General features: G+C 28.7%; 1 protein-coding gene across 3 annotated transcripts in view; it reads right to left on the reverse strand.

Annotated features, from left to right (window-relative positions):
• The window catches only part of chas (chascon), a 765,027-nt gene that overhangs the window by 284,495 nt on the left and 454,700 nt on the right, over positions 1–25,832 (reverse strand). For all 3 annotated transcript variants that reach the window (XM_075364192.1, XM_075364193.1, XM_075364191.1), the window contains one exon: positions 23,756–23,932. In XM_075364192.1, the coding sequence (XP_075220307.1) occupies positions 23,756–23,932 (177 nt within the window). The remainder of the gene's footprint in view (positions 1–23,755; positions 23,933–25,832) is intronic.

A 25,832-nucleotide genomic window follows, 5' to 3' on the forward strand; every position in this document is an offset into this window, starting at 1 on the left:
AAAAAATCAGTCAGGGCGTTGTCACAAAAGGAGCCAAATCGTTTTTTGTTAAAAACTAAACATTGTATCGTTTATTTTTGTTTTATTGTTGTTATTATTACCGATAACATTATTATTACTATTACTTGCTGACGACATAACCAGAAATATAAGTTATTCATAATACCGCACCCCTATCTTGTAGAATAAATACAAGTTATTGGAAGTTATAATAAACTATTACATCATAATCATAACAGAATAATTTTCAGTTAATTTAATATGTTCTTTGTAATAGTTTTAATCAATAATTAAAATATATCAATTAACACCATTAATTCATAACTTATAATATCACCTCAGAAGAAAGAAATGATGATGATTATTCCTGAAAATCATAAAATATGAAGTTTTATTGACGTATAGAGTTTTTTATATCTCGGTTATTGAATGGGAAAAAACTTTGCTGTACTAGAGAGAGTAAACAGACATCGACTTGTAAAAATTAAACTAAAATATCACTTCTAAATTGAAGGTAAAAATTTTTTCGGTATATTTTGAAGGTTTATTATATTGATATATTTTTTTGATGTCGGTTTCAAAAGTAAAACGAAACAGGCAATCTTCTATTAACACTCCAAATGTCACAGCCGATATGAAAAGAAGAACTTCCCCGGATGCGTAATAAAGTGGTGTAAAAAACATGTTGCCGTAAGATTATATATGATTTAAATTTGAAACCGTATCGCATAAGATCTGTTCAACAACTTAACAGAACAGATAACTGTTAAATACAGTAACTGCCTTCTCAAAAACATTGTGGATGAACATTGTGGTATTTCATATGAGATAAGACATAGTTTCATTTATCTTAGCTTATTAATTTGCACAACACCAGGTATTGGATGACTGAAAACCCTCACAGATGTTTAAGCATCCACTTCACGATGAGAAAATCGGTGTATGGTGCACAGTTTCAGTCGTTTTTCGTTATCCTTCCCACAGTCTGTCGAATGTACCCCTCGATTTATATTAAATTTATTACTGCGCTCATAAAAGATTATATTAATGAAATCTATAACTCAAGTTCATGTTCCTGTCTATTTAAATTTGGTAGTCCCCCACCAAGAGGTTGGTTCAATTATGAATATTACGTTAGATTTTAGCAAGCATGTTCATACTTGTCTGATTACATCATCGTCCTGCGGATACTGTTATTTGGATTGTTTGATATTTTTTTTTTTTCAATTACATCAGTACATCGTATTTATTTGAGCAGTGTTGTACAATTATTGTCACCGCTGTATAATTGCAACGGTGACAGTTATGGATTTTCCGAAACGCGAATTCAAACGCGAATGCGTTTGAATTGTTTATTTCATCAAGAAATAAAATGAATTGGATTTGTTTGTTTCAAAGTTTACCATAATATACACTGTACAGTCAGAGGCATGACATAGCGTTAAATATTTCAAATGACAGAGAACAGAATATTTCAAAGAACAGTGGCGGTGCAAGAAAAAAATCGATATGGTTTTTGCACATTTTGCATATTTTTTTATTTTTATTTATTTATTTTTTTTTTAAGTAACACTAAGAATTTTAAAAATATTTTCCCCCGAAATGCTCGTGCAATTTTCTGTCAGAAATACGCGTAAAATAAATGGAAGGAGAATAACTGAGGACAACCTTGGTTTCTAGTAATCGTATAGCGGGTCCAATATATTTTGACCAGACTGTCAATACAGAAGTGTTTCACACAATTTTCGAAGAATTCTATGCTCAGTTAACAGACTGTGAAAAAGAATAAGGCTTCTTCCAACAATACGGAGCAACGCGTCACGTATCAAACGATTAACTAGCACGCGTTTATGCGGCTTTTAAGGAAGAACGAACTGTAGCACAGAGCGGTGACCTCCGTGTTCCCAAGATTTGTCTAGTTGCGATTTTTTCCTTTAATTGCACATTATAATAACAGTGCAACTAATATGGAATGTAAAAATATATAAATTATAATACCGCTTACCAGCCAATGTAATTAATTATTGTGTTCTAGCACTTTCGGAAGTTGTTTTTCCATCTTCAGGAACATATGAAAAACTTGTATATAAGTATTCACTTCACATATTAATTTGATGTAGATTAAAATTAAAATAAAATAAAATTTCCATGATTATAACAATCGATCGTCAAGTTATAAAACAAGTCATACATGTACGACTTAGTCGATAAAAGCGTCTCAATTGTTATGTTTATGGTATAAAAGCAGTCTGACCAACACACGAATCAATAATTACTGTTTAAAATGTTTTTGAATAAAACAATAATTATTAATTCGTGTGTTGGTCAGACTGTTTTTATACCATAAACATAACAATTGAGACGATTTTATCGATCAGACGTACAAATGTATGACTTATTTTATAACTTGACGATCGATTGTTATAATTATGGAAATTTTATTTTATTTTAATTTCAATCTACATCAGATTAATATGTGAAGTGAATACTTATATACAAGTTTATCAGATGTTCCTGAAGATGGAAAAATAACTTACCAACGCGCGAGAACATAATAATTTATTACATTGGTTGGTAAGCGGAATTATAATTTATATATTTTTATATTATATATAGCAACGAGCCATGATAAATAAAATTATTCTAAAATATGGAATGGTTAAATAAATCATTAAAAAGTAATGACCAAATTTAAAACAAAAATTTATTTACTGAACCATACTGTCATTCTATTCAGAAATTCACTCGATGAATGATATTCTTATGAAATGGTCATACATAAAAATGCATTATACAAAATGTTTAACTTAAAAAAGGCACCATCGCTCGGTATTCTATACTAAATGCATATTTTTATTAAAATGCATATATTCGTGTGAGATGGGTAAAATAATATAGAAGATGTTGGAAAGACTGGGGCTGGAGTGGGGAGGACTGTATATTGCCTGCACATTTGAGTATTACCGGACTATGTCGAGTACTGGCTTTTAAACAAGGATGCATATTCGTGTGTTGTTATTATAAAAATCTGATTAACAGCAGAAGAATGTGTATTCGTGATGGAAACTTATTTGAAGAAGAAATTTCATATTCTGTATCGACGAAAGTTCAAGGAGAAATTTGAAAAGGAAGCACCAGTGAAAAGTATTATTCAGAAGTTAGTTTAAGATTTTGTGAAACAGATTCGGTGTTAGACCATAAACGGGTGCCCGACACAGGTCAATTTAACGACGCAGGTCGTACAGGTTATTAAAGCGGTAGGTACAAGATCTCCTCAAAAATCTTTGCGGAGACTAAGCCGGGGAAAAAACATTTCATTAGGTTTAGCACACATTGCAATGAGGAAAATGCTGGAATGTTATCCGTATCGAATTCAGGTTTGTCATGAGCTAACTAATGCTGACACTAGTGTCAGTAGTTCAAGAACTTCAATAGAGGCACCACTGGCATTTTTGATCAAGTGTTTTTCACAGATGAAACGTGGTTTCACCTGGGTGGATATGTTAACAGTCATAACTACCTCGGGTACTGAAAACCCTCAGATTTTCTTTAGAATCTCCCCTACACCCCAAAAAAATAAAAAAATAGGAATAGGCATATGATGCGAGGTTTTAAGGCGACGAATAATAATTCCTTCTTTTAAAAAAAAAAAAACATGGGTGCTGTCGTCTACCAAGGAAATCATCCTACAGTTCATCGTCTTACTGTTGGAAGATGAACGTGACTGCTGGTTGCAGCAGGATAGCGACAATTCCCATAGAGCTCGCTGTGCTATGGAGGTGCTACAGGATTTTTTTTGTGGAAGAATCATTTCTGAAGGATTGTAACCACCAAGATCCCCTGATCTGACTAGACCAGACTTCTTTCTTTGGGATTACTTAAAATAAATTGTTTATAGCAATTTACACACCATGCAGGAATTGAAGATAAACATTATCAATGCCATCCAAATAGATAGGGTACAGTTAAAACGAATAGCTACGAACATAGTCAAGCCTATTGACAAGTGCATATAAGTAGATGGACATCATTTTCAACACTTTCTGTATATTATTATGTAAGTTTTGCCAATAAACTATTATTTAGAAACTAAACTACGAAATGGTGCCTCTTTTAAGTTGAACACTGAACTTCATTTGTTTTAGTTCTATCCTCGTGTAAACGAACTGAACTAAATGGAAGTTCAGACTAGTCGTACTGAAATAGACCATTCCCACTAACATACAACAGGCACGTTAATTGTGTTACAGCTGTTTATGATGAGATTTAACAATAGCCAGGAACAGGAGAGTAACGCACGCTTTACGCATCTTTTATTCTGATTCATTAGTTTTTAACGAGCCAATTGGAAATCGTTCGATGAAGTATGCTGTTTTATCAGGACAGAACTAAAAATAAATAAGCTTTTGAGTTACTTCCGTACTATACTGTCTCAGAAATTTCTGCCATTCTATAGTGTAACTCTGTCACTAAAATAATGAGAAAGATAAAATCTACCGGGAATAAAATTCTGGAATCCATTTTTTTTTTAAATATTTCATATAAAACAATAATTTTGCACTATAATTATTATCAGTTGTTTTAGTATACCATAATTTGACCTTCAGATAAAAAAATTAGGTGAAATCTTTCGTTAGTTGTAATCTGAAAACAAAGTTTTTCCATTTCTATGCCTATAGAAACTTATTTTATTATTTTGACGAGAGGAATACTCTTATAAAGTATGGAAGATACTTTGTTAAACACTTAATATATATTTATATTACGAATATATAAGTATATTATTAACAGGGGATCTTATAGAAAATAATAGACAATTTTATCGAATTAATAATCATGTGTAACAAAAATTGTAAATGCAAAAAATTACAGTAATGACGTAACACCTTGATCTGATGCATTTCAGTATCATTCACACCCAGTAATAAATAATATACAGCATCAAAACAGACGAGAATTAATATTGTGTAATAACAATAACAATAATAATATGTACAATATAGTCACGGAACTACTAAGTAGTCTATTACAATAATAATTCCTATCAAGACAGCCACTCCGTATAAGCTATCGCTTTTATAGCAACATATACAAACTAACTTGTAATAATTTACAACTGTGCACTATGTTTTATGATCTTATATGTGAGAGTATCTTAGGGTGGAGGCTAAAATCACATTATTATTATTGTTGTACAAACTATGCTATAGAAAGATGTATTTCATAAGATATATATTTGATGAAAACATTGAATACGGACTGTACAAATAATTATCATATAAACAAGAATGATAACCTTAAGAAATTTAAAAGCTTTTGTTCATAAAAAATAACGAAGTACTTTTATAAACACACACACACACACACACACACACACACACACACACACACACACACACACACACACACACACACACACACACTACATAATTCTTAAATAATAATAAAAATATATGTAACATTAAGGTTTTGATAAGAAAGTGCAGGTAATTGATAAGCAAGTGAAAATACCGATCAACTGAGTTGCGACTGCTAAAATAAAAAAACATTTATATGGAGGGATGCCAAGGTATAAAACGTTTATTTCTATGAATGTAATATAATGAAGTTTTCTAACAAAATTATGAAAATTAAGAAGCATTTAAACTTTGAAAAACAATTTCAGAATGTGAAATGTAAATAAATATGTATATTGATTTAAACATATAAATAGACAATTTTTTTATACAAGAATCAAGTAATGATAATAAAGAGTAAATTACGGTTAAAGTTACGCTAAAGTACAGAAACAAAAAAAAAATAAAAAAAAAATAAAATAACAAAGGATGTAGCCTACTAATATTGCATTTTAATTTGTACTTGGACGATTGGACGAAGTAATAAAGGAACAAAACCATGAAATAAAAAATAATAATAAGAGCAGAATAAAACATAAAAAACTGATCGGTGACGGTATTGTTCTGACTGAATGCAAAAATAAATTAGATGAGATAATGAATAGACTGGGTAAATTGCAGGGAAAGAATTCCAATTTAACAATAAACAACAGTAAAACAAATGTAATGGTAAGTAACAAAAAGGAAAAATAATAAGGAATAACACAATGTGTATGCGCGCGTGCGCGTATATTTGTTTGGTGCTACTACCAGAAAATTTGCAGAGATGACCTTATATTTGAAACTATTATACCCATTCCCAATATATAGAGCATCCCATGCCAAACCTCACATTATTTAAAAAAGGAGTGAAGTGGTTTCCCTTTCTAAATTCTTCATCGAGCCGACCATAATATTGCAAAACGGCATTCCAAGTCCACCAACATTCAGACGATAGTCAGCTCTAGCATTCATTCTTCACATTCTTCTCTTTACAAGGACTACCTATTGAATGAATAACATAATCTCAGAAAAGGTCACTTAAAATACTGCGTATTGTACCTCAGATGATTTTCATGTGTCACAACCACCATTAAAAAATTAATATACCTTCTTCTCTCAAGAAACAATGCATTATGTATATATTGTTTCTACTCAGTAAAGGAAAATTATATGATAAAAGAATACAACATACTAAAATTAAAATTAAATTTTGTTATTTAAATAGTAAAACTGCAAAAAGAATTTAAGCATTAATAGAGTAAAGGAATTTGCTAATATAAAAAATATATTTAGGAATTAAAAGACAATTTTGAAACTATTTATTACGGTGATCTTATTGCACTATTTTAAAAAAAGTTGGGTAAAATGATTAGATCGGTAAATAAAATTGCAGAAAGAAAGGTTAAAAGAGGAAATCTGTGATGTAATTTTGTAAAAATAAGAAATGTCCTTTAATATATAAAAACAACCAATGCTAGTTAATACAGAGAAACGGAATGGAACGCAAAGAACTCGGGATATGTTTTATCCCCTATTTATTTCACAGCCTGAACATCAGATGGGTCTTTCTATTTATATGGCAAGTATTTAATTTTTAATGGCAGTTATATAATTATTTTTATTTTGTTTTTAAGATGGAAGAATTTTAGGTGTGGTCCGATTCTTTGAGGATTGTGTTTGCGAAAAGTATTTTTGCTTGGTTTATTCCTTGGGAGATTAGAAAGATATTTTCATCCTTCTGCCGACACAATTCCCCTTCAGGCCGTCCAATGCACTCCCTTCTCGAAGGAAGTCGCATATGGTATGTATAGCCGGTTGCATGACTAGATATTGTAAGATGAAAGAAGGATAGGGAATTTAGCTTGTCGAGATTCTTCTTCATTAATACAGTGTGAAAAGGTATTTTAAAGGATAAAATCTATATAATATAGTAGATATATGTTGAAATTAAACCATCAGGTCGTAGAAATAAGAGAAGTGTATCAAATTAGTCAAAGTTGAAAAAAATAATCAGAAGAGTGTTTAACTAAAACAAACGGAACTGTAATTATATACCGTAGAAATGAAATAACTTCGGTTTTCAAGTTCACTGACATTTACATCAGATTTTACCTCCCGCACCTTGTAGGAGGAAGAATGGGAATATGTAGAATTAAACCTTAACCATCGCTTTTCTTTTTGTAAGAATTTCCTTTAAATGAATTAAATTTTAATCGACTCTGTTACCGAAAAATGTACAGTTACAAAAATTTTAATAATTAAAGGAAAAGTACATATTCTAGTGAAAGTTTATAAATAATAATAATAAAGTAACAGTGTTTCTTGTAAAACCTTTAGCGTAAAAAACAAAAACAATTAAAATCACATAAATTGTACAGTAGAAGTAACATAGGTTGGCCTTTGGATGATCTATAGTTTATAGAAGAATTTTAAAAATTTCACAGTACGAGTATAAACTTCATACTGAAAACATTGGCAAACGAACTATAAAAACGAAATATGAATAACTGAGATTTGATATTATGTTATTTGATTCGGCCTAATATTAATAGTTTTGCTTCATATGAGTCACTGAAGTTATGCCGGGTATTAGAGAACAGTCACGATCGGTCAATTTATACTATTTCAATTATATACTATGGTAGTTATATAGAATTAGAAGATTATAATTCTTACTAAAACGTTTAGATAGCAAAACGAATAATTAGAAAAAAAAACATTTCTATATTCCAATCTAACCACAATTGATATTTTTAGATAATGTTCACATAACTTTAGCCGATTTATTATTTTCATTATCCCATTCTGTAATTTAATTTAAAGCAATATGAGTATGACATAACATAATTCACATTTATATCTTTAATTCCTAAATGGTTTGATCAGATTAAAAAAAATAAGCTATTTTTATATCCTATCATTTTGTATTTTATTTATTTAAGTTGAACTTATTATTTTATTTTTTCAACATCTAGACAAAGGATTGTTGTTGTTGCTGCTGCTGTTACTTAAACAGACCATATTAGGATAATCTACTGATTTTGTACTTAATAATGAAGCTGTCTGTTATATCGTAGTTCTTTTTTCTTACTTAATTTTTTTTTGTCTTTTTCATTTCCAAACTCGCTTCCTTTTTTATAGCTTTATAAAGATTGTTAAATATATGCAAAACCTAAAAATAGATTCAAATTAAACAATATACTTTGTATAAAATACTAATTTAGAAGAAAAATAGATGTACTAGCGATGTGGTTTACATGTAAACAATTAGGAGAAAAAAGCAGTCCTAATGGTAACGGAAATTCTATCAGTTTTTCAGTTATCTTTTACAGTTGTCATCGTTACTAGATATCATAATTAAAAAAAAAAAATCAAATATATATTAAAAAAAGTATACTTTTTTCTATATTTTATTGAAGAATAATTAGGAAGAGGTACCAATTATTTTAAAGAACATTTTATCAGATTTGTTCATTAAAAAAACTGCAGCGTAATACTTTTATATCAGTTCACTTAAAAATTAAATTAAATTCAGTTCACTTAAATGAAATTTTATAAATTAAATATTAAAAAAATCCCTATTTTTAAGTGATTTTCATTTCTGATCGTCATGGAATTGAAACATATTTCACTCATTAAGAAAACGGGAAATTATTTCGGTAGTCACTTAGAAATTCTGATATGAGATGAATACTTGTTTACTCAAGGAAATTTGTTAAACTTAGCTACACATAAATGTTTTTCGAAAAATGTTTCTTAAAATTAATTCCCCATCTCTATTATTATTTTTTTGTTTTAGTTCTTTTAATTTTTATAATTAACAAGTGGACCCAGCAATGCTTCGCTATTGCCAAAATGTTTACCACAGTTCAAACCACACCAATCTCACTACTACTCGTATATAAATAATTTAGAAAAACGCATAAATAAATAACCTAAATCTTCTTTTACTAAATTTAATGTCATTGTATATATCCAGAGATATCGTCTGTATCAATTGTCATAGTCTACATCCATCGTTGTCTATGTCAATATCGATTTCCTCAGATAGTTATTATGTGATTAAATATTATGTTATTAAATTATTATTTTATTCAGTATTATGGAAATAATAACATGTAAATACTCCCGGGTCAAATAACAATAAATAGTGAAATTTTCAGTAAAATCAGTTAAGTAGTTAATGAGTTATTAGAGCGCACGGAAAACGGAAGATTGACTTTTATTTATATAGATAGCCGGGAAAAAGTCATGCAATACTTTGCTAACTTTTTTAACGTCATATTTTTCCATTTTATTTTTTCTTTATTCTAAACACTATTTTAATAACCGAAATCGCAGGTCGAATCATTTAGATTTCAAAAATTAACTTTACTTTTTCTTTACTGTTTTAATTCAAATGCAGTGTTGTATATACAGGTATTTGGTAAAAGTGGGTATCGATAAAAATAATAAAATGATTAATTTATTGGTTAGCTGAATCTATTTAAAGAGGTAAAGTTTGGTAGCAATCATTCTTCTTTCTCCAGTAAAACTTTCAGAATAAATTATTTATTATAGTAGACTTGACACAAGAGTAAGTAAAAGTAAATTAAACCTACTTAGATAATGATTAAAAAAGATGAAACATTAAAATGAAAAAAAAATTATAAACATATGTTTATTATAAACAAAAAATAAAAGTAAACAGAAAATTATGCATAAATTAAATGAACAGTTATAATTAAATATTTACTATATATGATATTAATTTCATTTACTTTACATCGGTCTCCCACCAATATAATGATTTTTTTTGTTTTGTGTGTATGTGTGCAAGCGTGTATATCAGGGACAGATAGAAAGAAGAGAGAAATTACGTAATATAAATAACTTCTGAAACACTTTTTAGTTCCGAAGAGAAAAATAATTAATTAGTCTATAAGTCTACTAAACTGAGACTAAACGATCGAGTTTAATCTCCTAGTTGCTATGCGAAAAAATTACATAGGGAATAAAGGATCAAAAAAAAAAATTGCTAATTTTTTTTTTAATCTTACCGGATCTCAAAAACAGAAAGCTACATGATAACATACAAAAGAGTAGATAAAAGTGAAAGTTCCATTATATTGTGCTACAGTAATAACAATGCAGAGCTTTACAGTAAGATAATAAGTCCTCCATTTTACTAAAGAACGTCACGGAGGAGGAGGACGGAATTTTTATCTAAAGGTGAGTTGTGGTATAACTTAATTTTCCTTGAACATTCACCAAAGATTATGTTATAAGCTTCATATATATATATATATATATATATACGTATTGACCTAATTAGGAATTATAATTACATCTTTTTATTTAATGTAGTTTGTATTGACAAATAAATAATTGAATTTTTTATAGTACATTATATTAATTTGGATTTGTAATTTTCCGAGTTTTATTATATTGAGATAGATAACAAAAATAAATTATTTTTAAGTATTTTTTCCAAGAAATTATTTTTTCAAAAAATTATTCCATCTAATTTTTATATTTCATGTCATTAACACACCTATATATGTGATTTTGTGTAATTTATTTTTTTATTAAATTCTCTTTTTTTCAATTTAGATAATTGTCCCTGAAATATGAATCTAATACGAGAATTTTTTTTCAGTTGTATGATTAAAATTTTTTGAATGGAATTAAAGTTTTTAAAGGTTTTTCTATGTCAAATTAAATTTTATTTTTACAATTTTTTAATTTTAAATAATACACAATTTATTGTTATTTTCAATTCTATTATTACTTTATTAATAAATAACTAAATTTTTATTATTACTTTGTAAGATTTGGAAATATATATTTAAATGAAGGTTATCTTTAAAAAAAAATTCTTTATAAATTATTAAAACATCTGTTTAAAAAAAATTGTATATTGTTAAATTTTTATTTATTCGTTATAAAATATGTTCATCAAAATTTCAACTAAAATTCCTCAAACACAATTTTCCACGGATAATTCTTTTAGTTGGTGGTAAATTTTATTATTAAAAGAAAAATAATTTTAAAAAATCACTTGAATATTATGAAATACATAAAACACATTAAACTATATACTAAATAAATAGGAAAATTTCAGATACAACAGACTTTTTGTACACATCCTAAATACAAGTCTGCCTAATTAAAAAGACGCCAACACGAACGTCAATTGTCATCAGGGTGAGAGCTGATGAAGCACTGTCAGTGAAGGTGGTCACAAAAGCGACGAAAGTTAGTAGCTTAAAAATATTCATTTATAAGTGTGATTTAGTTTGTTATGACAAATTGAATCAAATTTATAAATTTTATTATAATTATTATTAATTATTTTTATAATTATTTGAGTTTTTACAATTTTTTTTCAGAAAATTAACGTCTACCTCTTAAAATTGAAATTAATTCGGTTTAAATATTTTTAAAAATCTTTTTGAAAGTCTATACTTCATATATAGAGATATCAAGAAAGTCTGCAATATTTTTAAACTGTAGACTCCAAACCTAAAATGCAGAAGAGTTTTTTGAAAATTTTATTTTTCTTATTTTAACCTTTATTGGAGAGGGGTTGTTAGATTTGGAGAAAATTTTATTTAAGCAAATTTTTTAATCTTAAGTTTTTTGTATACATATATATATATATATATGAATATTTTTTAAACATTTTTCTAAAATTTATCCCCGCCTCTGAAAAACATATTTTCTGTGTTTTGTTGTTTTTTTCTTTAACTCTTTTATTTATTATTAATAAAATATTTCTTAATCACTTAAAGAGTTATTAAAATTAAAATAGCTTGGCACCTATACTATATTCCTGATCCAAAATGAGAAGCAATTTTTTTCATTACTTTCATAAGTTATACTTTATTTTTTCAATGTTTTTAAAAATTCTCTGTTAAATTAATTTTTTTGTTAGGAATCACTTCTTTATAAATAGTTTTTCACAAATTTATATTTTTAAATTGTAGGATGTAATTGACATGTCTCCATAAAGTAAACAACCTGACGAGACGTAATTGGCAAAACGTCTTTACATTATTACCTTCCTTCTGTCGTAGTCATATAGAAAATCCGACTTAATTATATTAAAAAAAAATATATTTTTTACGATTACAGAATGCTAATTGAGTTAAATATACGGCATTATTTTGAAGAAAATTATTTACGGTAATAATATTAGAAAGCGATAAATATTATACGCCATTACAATAAATGTAAATAAAATCTTAATAACCGTGTTTGATCTGACCGATTAATCTGTTTATTATTTAAATATGCTCTATATACGTGTACTTGTATGTGCGAACGAGTAAATTTCTAAATATAAGAGAGAATGATAAAATTAAAGAATAAGAGATATAAATAGTAAAGTGTAAAAGGGGGTGAATGAGTGAGACAGAGTAATGAAGAGAATACACCCATTCAGAAATAAAATTTACAGCACATCTTTTCTTTCGTAACAGCGGAATGTTGCACCATTATTTTACAGATCCTAGTACGACCACTAATACAATTTCACCGTCAAGAGAGAAGAACATAAGAGAAGATAAAAGATAGACAGATAAGAATGTTTTATCGTTAACAGGTCTCATAATAAAAGATATGAATAAGATATTATCATAACAATTTCCCGCCAACTAAATCTGTTATATCAAGAAATACGCTACTTTTAAAAAAAATAAAGGTCAATGAACTATCACTATAGTCCATCGTTTGTTATTATTACAACAAAATAACTTATGAATTGTTTCGCACATTCATTCACCATTTTTTTTTTAACGACTTGTAACTAGTAAACCTGACTATTTTAACGACTAGTTGTACTTGTATAATTAACAATTTTTTTAATGACTTCAAGGCTAATATAAACCATTTTTAAATACTGGTTTTAGTAATTACTAGATTTTTAATTTTAAAATAACTATAATTATTTTATTGAGGTATAATTTTTTCTTTAATATGATCATAAATAAATAAAAAAATAATTATATATTTTTTTTTATATTTCTAATGCGTTATTTCCTTTCTAAGTTTACTGAAAGTATTTATTACTTTATTTTTAAAATCAATAATAAAAGAAAAACATAAATATGTTTACTATAAATGCACAAACACAATTTTTTTTTAAATTTACTTTAAAATTCAACTGCATAGCCGTTACATTAATTCTATGTACAATTATTCTTATACGTAAGAACACTTCCTACCACGAAATGCTAACAGTAAAAGAAAAATATATTAATTTTATATTTTAATTGGAAAATTAATTGTACAACTAATTTTTTTATTAAGAGATTCCTATTAGTTTTATTTTTCTTAATAAAACACGTGTGTGATAAATTTAATGTAAATGTTGAAGTGTTAATACTTACTGTTACAATCCATTAATTTATAACGCCCAAAATCATGGACGTTAAAAATTAACTTACTATTAATTTTTTTCTAATTATAAGACAATAATTAAGATAAAAATCCGCCGGATCAGTCTAATGTTTAAACTCGTCAACGCAAAATCAGCTGATTTTCGAAGTGGAGAGTTCTAAGGTTCTAGTCCTTGTAAAGCCAGTTGCTTTTGTATGGATTTGAATGCTAGGCTGTGGACACCGGTGTTCTTTAGTAGTTGGGTTTCAACTAACCGCACGTCTCAGGAATGGTCCACCTGAGTCTATTCCAAACTACATGTTTACCGGTACATTTACAATTATATTACACTACATCTGCAGCTATGTCCGGCCTGGCAAGCCAGTAGCAGTAATTACATTCCCCTATACACGCACACACAAACCCGGCAATAGCTGGAAAACTGGTTGAAGAAAACAACAATTAAGATAAATTTTAAAAAAAGCACGAAGTACAAACATCTTTCAAGATTACAAAAAAAACTTACTAATCTTAAAATAAAGACTTAATTTTAAAATATGTTGACACGTAAAATATGACACTTGTGTTACACCCACTTTATGCATATCACAATTCATTACTTCATCAAACTCTCACCGTTAGATATATCTCGACGATATTGCACCAAAATAACCTTCTGGATTAAGACTAAAAAAAAACTTTTACAAGATATCTGTTTCAGAAATGATATTATACTTTTCTAATTTACTAAGTCTTTTTTTCATGTTTTACCGTAAAATATTAAATTATATTTATAAAATACAAAATAGAAGAACTAATAAAAAACAATATTGTTTTCAGGATAGAAACAAAACTAAGAAATAAACGTTGACAGATAATTAACACGCACAATAACGCAGAAATATAAATAGACAAGAACGTGTTTGAATGGATAACATTTTACATAGGACAAATAGGCCGAACATTCAGATAAGAACACAAACAGATGACAGTACTCCATAATGGGATCTACCTACCACTTTAAAGAGACTAATTACAAATACATCAACGTTATAATAACGTAGATATTATAAATAACCTAAAAATTATCATATTTAAAAAATTCAACATTATAAAAAACGATACCTGTAAACATAGATATTTTGTTTAAAAATAAAAAATTCGTAATGTTTTTTGATCGTATATACCGTTAAAACTTATTTTTCAGACTTAAAAAATACCATCAGTAATAACTTCGGCTGATACTGTAATATTTTTATTATTTTCTTCTGTAATACTGAAAATTTTGTTTGGTTAATACCTAGATAAAATCTGCCACATTTTGATATGTTTTGCTTTTAATAAACTTCGAAGTTCTTACGTTTGTATTCATTTAGCTTCTATAGACTTTATTCATAATATTTTACTCAAAATTAAGTTCTCTACAAGTTTTTTGAAACTTTTAAATGTTAATAACATAAATGTTAAATGTTAAACGTTTAAATGTAATAAAAAGTTATTTTACACCAAACAAAATTAATGTGTTTTCGACCCCAATCTTTAGTTTTTTATCCCAAATTTCTCAAAAACTACTAAAAATACAGTTTTGGGACCTACCTTTTTTTCAATTTTTCATATTAGATTTCAAATAAAATCAAAAAATTTACCCCTTAATTTAGATTCCAAGAATTATAGTCTGACTTAACTTTACCAAAGGCGTAGAAATCAGGACAAAATCTTTGGCCAGCTGATACTCTAATGAAGAGTTTCCGAACCTATGTTTATATGAACTTTCTTCTTCATTTTCACCAGTGAGCATGTCCTAAAAGTTCATTACATTCTTCATGAATGACTCTGTATGTATAGTCTGAACAACTCGGACTATAAAATTAGACCATTTTTAAAATTAAATTTTAGTACATTATGGTGAATGGCATTTTATAATAATATTATTGACATTATAAGCCGTAATATAAGGTATACACATGTAACAAGGAAGAAATTTAGCAGTAGATATTGATGTAATAAATCATAAAGTAAGGAAATTAATTCGTAATATTACAAATTTAATATTTTATCATATTAATATAATAAATCGTTTTACGCAGATTTGGTAATATTTTTAAACCATAACGGGTTAATATAATCAGCTAACGTAAGCTATTTATACTACATTTATTTCTCCTTCAAATAAATTATCTTATAAAAAAAAAAAATTATTTTACTTCGTAACCATATGATGAAATAAAATTATTATATACCAATAAAGGATAGAGTTTTTAAATTATTAATGATAATAACACAATCATCAAGATCGTTAAAAAAAGAGTAAATACATTTCTAGTGTGACATATATAGACTTAACATCAGTAAAAATCACTAAATGACAAGTCTGTTGGTCATTTAATGACACAGCTAAACGATAATTTAGATCATTTATAACAATGTTATTCAACTTTCACTTCGTCAAATATGAAATTATTTAATTTAAAATTACATGTATATATTATCAATTAAATTTCATAATTCAACATTAAGAAGTAGGATTTAAGGACAACTGTTAATTCAATAATACAATTCTATTAAAGAAAGTTAAGCAACAGATTTCTTTATTTTCTATTTTACTGTACTTTAATTGTAGACCATATGTTACCCAACCCACCGGGTTGGTCTAGTGGTGAACGCGTCTTCCCAAATCAGCTGATTTGGAAGTCGAGAATTCCAGCGTTCAAGTCCTAGTAAAGGCAGTTAATTTTATACGGATTTGATTACTAGATTGTGCATGTGTTCTTTGGTGGTTGGGTTTCAATTAATCACGCCTCAGGAATGGTCAAACTGAGACTGTATAAGACTATACTTCATTACACTCATACATATCATCTTCATTCATCCTCTGAAGTAATACCTGAACGGTAATTCCCGGAGGCTAAACAGGAAAAAGAAAGACCATATGTTACCCAACTTAAAATTTTTCCGTGTTCATCAGCTCTGTTTCTGTCAGTGTTATAAAAATAGAGTATTTCAATAAAATACACTAGAGATATTTTATTTTATAAAATAAAGATTAAAAATTAATACAAATTTATTAGATAAACTTCGTAGAAACACCTTAACAAGTATAGATTAATATATTTTTTTTAATTCGAAGACAAATTTAAAATACAGGTGATTCCAAATTGCACGGCAATCTCTCAGGAGATGATTCTATAGCAAAAAATAAGAAAACATTTCATATAAACATAGGTCAGAAACGGTTAATTAGCGAGTTCCGACTCGCAAAACATTTAGCCCTGCTTTCTGCTCCCTCTGTGAAATTAAACCGTACTAAAATTCTTGGGTACAATTCGAGGGCTAAATTTGGTGCTTTTTTGTAGTTTACGATTGCAGAAAATGAATAAACTTAATCCCAAACCTCTATCTTACTTAGGTTTCACGAAAAACGGAATAAAACACAAAACCATTTTGTCGGTAAATACATTTTTTAGGTTTGGAATAAAATAACTTTTTTAATTTACCAATAAACGTATAAAAATTTCTAGTTAACGTTGTAGAGAATTTAATTGTGAAAAAAACTCATGTAAATAAGGTCTATTAAAATTAAACCCAAATTTGAGAAGTTCAACTTTAATTGTGAAACAAAACACAGAGACTGGATTGGATAGTTAAAACAAAAAAATTAATTCTTTAAAGAAAAGTGTACATCTGATAAATAAACACGGCGAGGTTCTGGTTTTTGAAATTTTGAACGTTGCTTTAGTTTAATATAACATATACGCCTAAATAATGCGTAACCCTGATGCCAAGGACGACGAAGCTGGGAAGACCGCATACCATCTGCGGGTGCGGCGTGAGGTTGCTCATTTTCGTCTTTGAAGATTACTGAAGCCGAAGTGCGTGAAGCCATGTGTAGTTTAGGTAGGAGTAAGCCCCGGGGTTCGACGGAATAACGGCGCAGCTCCTTGTTCGCTCGGTAGGGGTAAACGTGAGAATTATCACGCGTATTTTCAATAAACTGTTGTTTGGCGGATGCTTCCCGGTTTGTTGGAAGAAGGGGATTGTTAAATTATTTTTTAAAGGTGACAAGAATCCCACTGCTATTTCGTCGTATAGACCCTTGACTTACTACCGGTTACTGGTAAGGTCTTTGAAAAGGTTTTGTCCCTTCGCATAAATGAGAGGTTAACCTCGTGTGGCTTATTGATGGAAAATCAATACGGGTTTCGTCTCGGAAAAGTGAGATGGAATATGTCATGGGAATTTTCCTAGACATTTCAGGGGCGTTTAACAATTCGTGGTAGCCCTCGGCCATTTATTAACTGCAAAAAAGAGAATGCACTGTGAGTGAATTGCAAGTAATGCAAAGTTACTTCCGTGATCGGGATGTGCTGCTCCGCGAGGGCAGTCAGGAGGTAGGCAAGACGCTTTCCAAGGGGTGTCCCCAGGGCAGCGTGTTGCATTCTTTGTTGTGGGTGGTGGAGTTCGATTCTCTTCTGCGACTGAGGGGTTGCCCAGCGGGTGTCGTATTGTGGCTTATGCTGATGATGGGATCCTGCTGGTCGAAAGATGCTCGTGGAGGGACGTTGAGTTCCGAGCCATTCAAGCTTGCAGGATACTTTAGCTGTGGGGTCATCAACATAAGATGACTTTCAGCCCGGAGAAGACCACTATGATGCTCCTCAAAGGCCGTTTGGCAGTGAGTGGGCAGGTTCGTGTCTCGATGGCAGGCAAGCGCATGAAATATTTTCAGACTCAAAAGTACTTCGGGGTGTTTATCGATGAAAAAATGCAATTCAAGAAGCATCTTCAATACATCGCGGAGAAGGCCTGTAATGCCTTCTTTGGTATTCGGCGTGTGGTCAATCCTGATTGAGGTCTTAATTTTAAGATCATGAGTATCCTGTTTAAGAGCGTCTGAGAGGCAGTTATGCTATATACCGCGCCTATTTGGGCGGATAGACTAAAGTTTCAAAGTTACCGGGACATATTTTTGAGGACTCAACGCCTTATACTTTTAACGGTAGTGGGTGGCTACCGTAAGATTTCACGGGAGGCGATCTTGGTGATTGCGGGCGTGAAACCGATAGACTTAATTGCGTCAGAGCGGCAACAGCATTATGTCGCCAATAATTTAGGCGAGTTAACTTCTGACAAAGTTCGGGGAATTGAACAACATGGTAATGCTTCATGTTAGTCCAAATCGGATGAGACAGGGAGTACAAACGTTATACGCATGGTCTGTTTCCTGATGCTGTTAGTTTGCAAAGGGCTTCTTGGGGTATACTTTAATAAGTACGTGACGCAATATCTTTCTGGGCATGGCGCTTTCCGGGATATGCTGCAGAGTTTCGGCCTGGAGGACTCAGGAAAGCGTCCCCAATACGGACAATTGGACGATGTACATAATGTTCTGTACGTTTGTTCAAAGTATGAGTTAATACGCACCGAGATCATCTGTCGGCTCGATGTTATCCGGTCGGCGCTGAATCTCCGTGTCAATTAGCGAAACCAGGCCGAATGGATAATTGTTGAGAATTTCATACACTATTTGGCAAAGGAAAGAATTGCCGAGGGCATTTAGGATGTCGCCTGGGCTTTTCCGCGTCCTCATTTGTTGTTTTTTTTTAATTGCTAATTTTTTGTTGTTGCTTTGTTTTGTTGTAACTGCGTGTTCAACTCACTTCTTTTACCTTCGGGTAGATAGTGGATTCTTTTTGTTTAGTTCCTTTTCTTATTTTTTGTATTCAGTCTTGTTTGAGACTAACGTACGATGTGTTTTTTCTTTTTTTGGGATAGTAGTACACCAATGGAAATGTCAGATATGGCAATCTGATTGAGGCAAGAACAAAGCTGAGAGATGCCTTTTGCCGAGGTTTTGAAGATGACTTTCGGTAAAGTCCATAATGGCGGTGTACGGAGGGGGTGGAGTGGCGACCGCAACTGTCACATGGTGGGTGTGGTCCCTTACGGCGGGTCAGGATGTAGTAGCAAGAAATTTCTACATGTAGCATTTTTAATTTTTTTTATCAAACATACAATTTAAGACAGGCGTCAAAATCGGCAAATATAAATAAGAAATAAAATATTTTCTTCAACTGTGTGGTTTCAGGTCAAACGTTAGGTGAAAAAGGAAGATGATATTAATCAGAACGTAAAAAACGGGGAATATATCATAATCGTGAAAGAAAACAGGACAAATAAAGGCAATAATGTATCTAAAAAATGCGAAGTTATATCTCTAATAAAAGGATGAAAAAATGACAATCTTCTCCGAAAACTGTTTGTATGCATCTAATAATGAAATACGGAATCAAATATTTTAGTAAGTTCTCACTCATGTTTAAGACTTTGTTGTGCATTTTTTAAAAATATATTTTTATTTATAGTCGTATCAACAATTAAGTCAACAAGTTATTAGCGACTGGAGTAACTGTAAATGTACCGGTAAATGTGTAATCTTGAACAGACTCAGACCGACCATTCCTGAGACTTGTGGTTAATTGAACCCTAACCACCAAAGAACACAGTCTAGCATTCAAATATATTTAAAAGTAACTGACTTTGCAAGAACTCGAACCTTACAACTCTGGACTACAAAAATCAGATGATCTTGCGATGACGAATTTAACCACTAGACTATAGACTAACCTGGCGGGTTTTTCTTGTGTTTTATTTTCAAATATTTTTTTTTTAAGTACCGAGTACATCTAATTTTATTTTGTTTTATAAGCTATTAAAAAAAAACCTTAATTTAAATCGATCTTTATTTTCAAATTTCGAAATAATAAATTTATAAAAGGAGAGACTAATAAAAACTTGATCAATTTTCGCAGAAAAAGCTTATTCTTTTCTTTGGTTAAATCTGACCCCATATTTCAATTGAAAAGTTAACTAGGTTAAATTTAAGTTAAATATTTACACTTAAATTTGTTTAAAATAACAGAAAAAATTTGAATACATACTAAAAAATCTACGATATACAATGATTCGCGTTTCGATGAAAGCATTTATTCGTTAGTCTAAACTTTTAACAATATGAACAAGCAACAGATAAAAGAAAATAAAGATTTGAGACATATAGAGAGGGAGAAGTACAGATTAATGGATAGGAAGAAAGAAGGATCATCGTCCTTTACAATTCTTTCGACCTACGCAGCGAAAAAAAGAATGTAATAAACTGCAAATGGTTCTTGTATTGACGTTTTTAGAATAAAATATTTGTATAATAGTGTAAAAACTTTGTTTATAAAATAACTTAACCTGTATTGCATGCAGATAGTATTTTATTGCAAATGCACAAACTCGTAAAGATAAGTCTTCAAGAATATTTAAATAAAAGATAAGGATTATCAGAAAACAATTATAATTTACTAAGCAATACATTTTTTAAAAAATAATAATAAGAATAAAACATATTAGTACGAGAAATAAATTCTAAATATTTATCTAATAAGATTAACGAAAGAAACAAAATACTTAATTGTATTCTAATTATTAAAAAATAATACATAATTGAAAAAATAAAGTAAAAAATTCTTGTGTAATACTGCGCAAGAAGACCGACATTTAGTTATTCTATTTCGTATAATATTTATAATATTAAAATATATTTTCTGTTTATAAGAAAATTAAATATTATAACGGTAATTTGTTGAAATAATTAAAAATAACGAGTAGACCTTTCAGACAAGCATCAAGTTTAAACTCACCACTGTGACACTGCATAAGCACATATGAAAAATACAGCAATACAAATTCTGCTGTCGACTTTAAATTGAGCATTACTGAAGAACGACTGAACTAATCTTCTTATAACTTTCATACGCACAATTTCAGATATACTAAAATACAGCATATCTAAATTTCAATGAAACTGATCCGGTAATTTTAGAGATTTTCCAGCCGCAAACAAAATATATATGAATGATATTTTCGTAATCCTCATACCTCAAAATGTAAAGAAAGTTCATTTTCACCATCCAGTTCCACTTTGCGACCGAAAAAATATCGTACATTTCTTCGAAAAGTACAAAGTAAAGTAAAAGTAAGTAAAGTCAATAAAATGAGCTTGACTGCACAGGACCTATATGATAAAAAGTTCAGCTATTCAGCCAGAAAATAAAAACAAAAAAGTTTAATAATAAAGTTTTGTGTAAGTTTTAAAAAACGGTAATAGACAACTAAATTTTGAACCAAATAATTAAAAATAAATTACAAAATTAAAGTTTTATTAGTGAAAAAAAAAAAACGCATTTAGCGACAAATTGCGTACTACTTGCACTAAATATTAAATCACGATACCAATCAACCATCATAAATGTTCTACGAATGTAGCAAAAATATTCAAAATTAAACTAAAGGAGAGAAACATGAAATATTTTTAGAAATACCTGGTACATTTTATTTTATATCAGTAAATTCAGGATGGGTTCAGCAAAATTTCGAACATAGCCGAAGTACTGATGTCAATCTTATGAACTGTCTAGAAATTATCATGTAATAAAGTCGATTAGTACATCTTGTTATCTACTTACTTTTCTTAATAAACAGTACAAAAAGCAGAAATAAAAATACCAAAATGAGCAAAATATGAAATCAAAAGATTTGAAACTGAAAATCGATTAGAAAATAATATTTTGTGGAAGTAATTTAATAATAGGACGAACAAATTTACGTTGATGAAAAAATGAATAGATAAATGATGTGCTAACCGATCATAATTCAAGTAGTTGATGCGTAATATTTGTTTAAAAAATTTAGTTTCTAACTGGCCATCAGACATCTATTTTTAAGCCTGATGACCAATCCAAACTTTTATTAAGTTGCATTACTTTATTAATAAAGCTAATTTTTTGCCTAATTAAGTTGTAAAATTAAAATATTAATTTATATAATAATAGATCATTGAATTTGTTGAAAAATATTTTTTTTAAATTTAAAATTGTTTTTTTCCAATTACTGTAGTTTAATTTGAACCCACTTTCAAAAACGAATCTACTTATAAAACACAAAAAAATAATTTATTGGCCTTGTATTTATTTAATTCTGAAATTCAATCTTCGTGTTCTTTTACAAATTATTTTAAAATAAAATATACTTCATGTATCATAAAAACAAAAACCAATTTAGGACTTCTATGAAGCGTCAAGTTAACATTCTTTTGCGTAGGATGTTGTGTACAAAGAACGTGAGTATACTACATAGCGTGTATATTAAATATCAGCAGTAGCACACAGTACGCCATCTATGAGCTGTAAAAAGAACTTACCTTGTTTTTATTATAACACTATCATGAATATTTTAATGTCGAGTGTATTTATTTTTCAGTATACCGGATTTGCCTAAGTTATATTCATCATATAAAAAAATCAATTTGAATAATACTTTTTTATCCTTGAATAACTTTATAATATAAATAAATACCATAACAAATAGATGAATAAAAATGTTACGTTGTAATAAAAATAATAAGGTTAATTTAGTCAGAAATTTTTATTGTTTTAATTGTTTAAAACCGGTCGTAACTACAGATAGATTCACATTCACCTTAAAAAAATATTACTTTCAAAAAATTCTCTTTTTCTGTCTATAAAAGTTTGAATTAATTATTTAAACATAAATTTTTCTCTAAAAAATTAAAAAAACCATAAAAATATAAAATAAAAACGGGAAAAAATTGTACAAAATTAGAAAAAATATCCTCAATTTTAGATTAAATATACTAATTTTTATTGTACTATTTTAAATAGTACAAACACTAAACATCGCAATGTTATGCGATTAAAGTTAAGTAAGGTATTTTTTTACTGCAGTTCTAAATAATTTTTTTACCTTCCCCTTCCAGTATTTTCCACAAAACTATTTACGAATCATTATATAACTTATATTTTTAGACTGGTAATATACTTCCTTTTTCTAAGTTAAAAAAAAGTTTAAAATTCATCATTGTTAAAATAATTCCTCAAAATAAATTTAAAAAAAAATTAATTAAGAAAATGATTACATAAATGTATTGGTAATAATTTAAGAAGTAAACTTACATCGTCAGAGATATCTCCAAAATGTTGCACATCTTCAGTTTCAACTCTTTCCTCTTTTTCTTCTCTGCTTCTAACATTTTTTTCTCGAACTTCTTTAATAAGTCCATCTTGGCCAGGAACTGCCACCCATTCCCCTGTACCGTCTTCTTCTCCAGGTTTATCACCAACCTGGCGGTGCTGGAATAATAAAAAAATTAATATAATATTTTAAAAATTAAATGATTAAATAAACTAAAATCCTTGATAATAGATAAATAAATAAAAATATAAAACAAAAAAAAAGACATTATACCTGAGTCACGAATTCTCTTATATTTTAGAAAGATATGTTTTTATTTTTAAAATTTTGCATTTTATTCTGTTAAAATTTTACTGGCTTAGAAAATTTTGTAAACCCAATTACAATCAAGGATTTAAGCTGGTCTAATTTTTTGCTGATCATTCCTGAAACAGTAACGTTAATTTAAAACTGATCTACTCTATTAACGTATGCGTTTAAATACTATAAAGCTCTAACTGAATTTATACTAGGCTCAAAAGCATTGCAGAACAGCGTTTTAATAGCTAACCCCATAGAATGCGCTTTCTAACCATTAATCTAAACAAAGGTTTAAATTTGGTGCTTACCAAATTTGCATGCTTATGCACATAAACAAAATACGAAATGAAATTTAAGATTTTTCCCTTAAGCGCAGATTTTTAAAAAAATTAACAGATGAAAAATCAGATTGATTACAACTTGGTTACAGAAAAGTGCTACGCAAATGAATTTACCGTTATATAATTTTACTTAAAAAACTTTAAAATTTTTAATATCATTAAAAAAGGAATTTTTTGTGACCAATATAAATGCCAATGCGAGTACAGAAAAACTTACCCAATATTCTTTTTACTTTGGTTGTATGGTTTGTCTGGCTGTTATCATTTCATTCTTAATTCAAACCACTTTTTAGGATATTTCTTTCTGATATATCTAATAATAACAGAACCATTAGGATTTAATGAAACGAAGTTTACCATCTTATTCAGTATAAAAAAACGAAGTTGTCCGTTTAGTACACAAATCCATCATTTCGGAAATTAATTTAATTACAAGACACACAAGAAAGATGAGAATAATAATGAAAATATTAAACGCAGAGTACATGTTATATAACGCGCAAGTAAAAAAATGCAAGTACAAAATAAAACCAAGTATATCAGATGCGTGGGTAATGGATACAGACTTGAATTATAGATAAAGTTTAATGTGAAAAATAACATGAAACTCGAACGTTATTTTAGCTGAATTTAATAAGTTATAATCATACAATCATGCAGAATAACGTTAATTCCACGTGCCATTTTATGTCTTCTCTCCATTGCCCTTTAATTTACATAATCAAAGAGAGTTTTCCCTTACCGAAGTCTATAAAATACATTTATTTAAAATTTTATAACGCTTCTGTAAAAATATTGAATCACAATGTATCTTTACACTTCATATATATAACCATTTATCAATGAAATTTCTAGTAAGACTTTCCCGAACGAACATTTCTATTATTATTATTATTATGTCCTCTCAATTATTACACATATTAAAATATTAATAACCCCGTTAATTTTATACGAACTGAAAACCAGATTTGTTCATAAAATAAATAAGCAACATATATATATTCATAAACTTAAACTTCTACTATAATTTTACAATAGTATAATTACTTACATAATTTAAAATTAAATTAAATTAAATCTATTACATATTACGGTTTGTAAAATATATTTGAGTATTATTGTTTGATTTTATGCAATTGCTATTTATAGATTTTATATGTACGAATTTTTATGTTTAAAATTTCCTTAGGTCACATGACCATTTTTTAATGGCCGATAAAATCAGTGCTCACATATTACGTTAATCATAATTTATAGTCTTATGTGATATTGGTTCCTTTTCAATGTGTTATAATTTAAAAATTACACATTTTTCTAATTTTAAATTTAAAAAGGTTTGTTTAAAAACCTACAGGTAGTGCAAATGAGTGTGTTATGGTTTTAATAAATTTCTATTGATGTCTTACACAAGCTAATT

Source organism: Lycorma delicatula, chromosome 4 (genome assembly GCF_047948215.1).
Source record: "Lycorma delicatula isolate Av1 chromosome 4, ASM4794821v1, whole genome shotgun sequence".
In the NCBI taxonomy this organism is placed as follows: domain Eukaryota; kingdom Metazoa; phylum Arthropoda; class Insecta; order Hemiptera; family Fulgoridae; genus Lycorma; species Lycorma delicatula.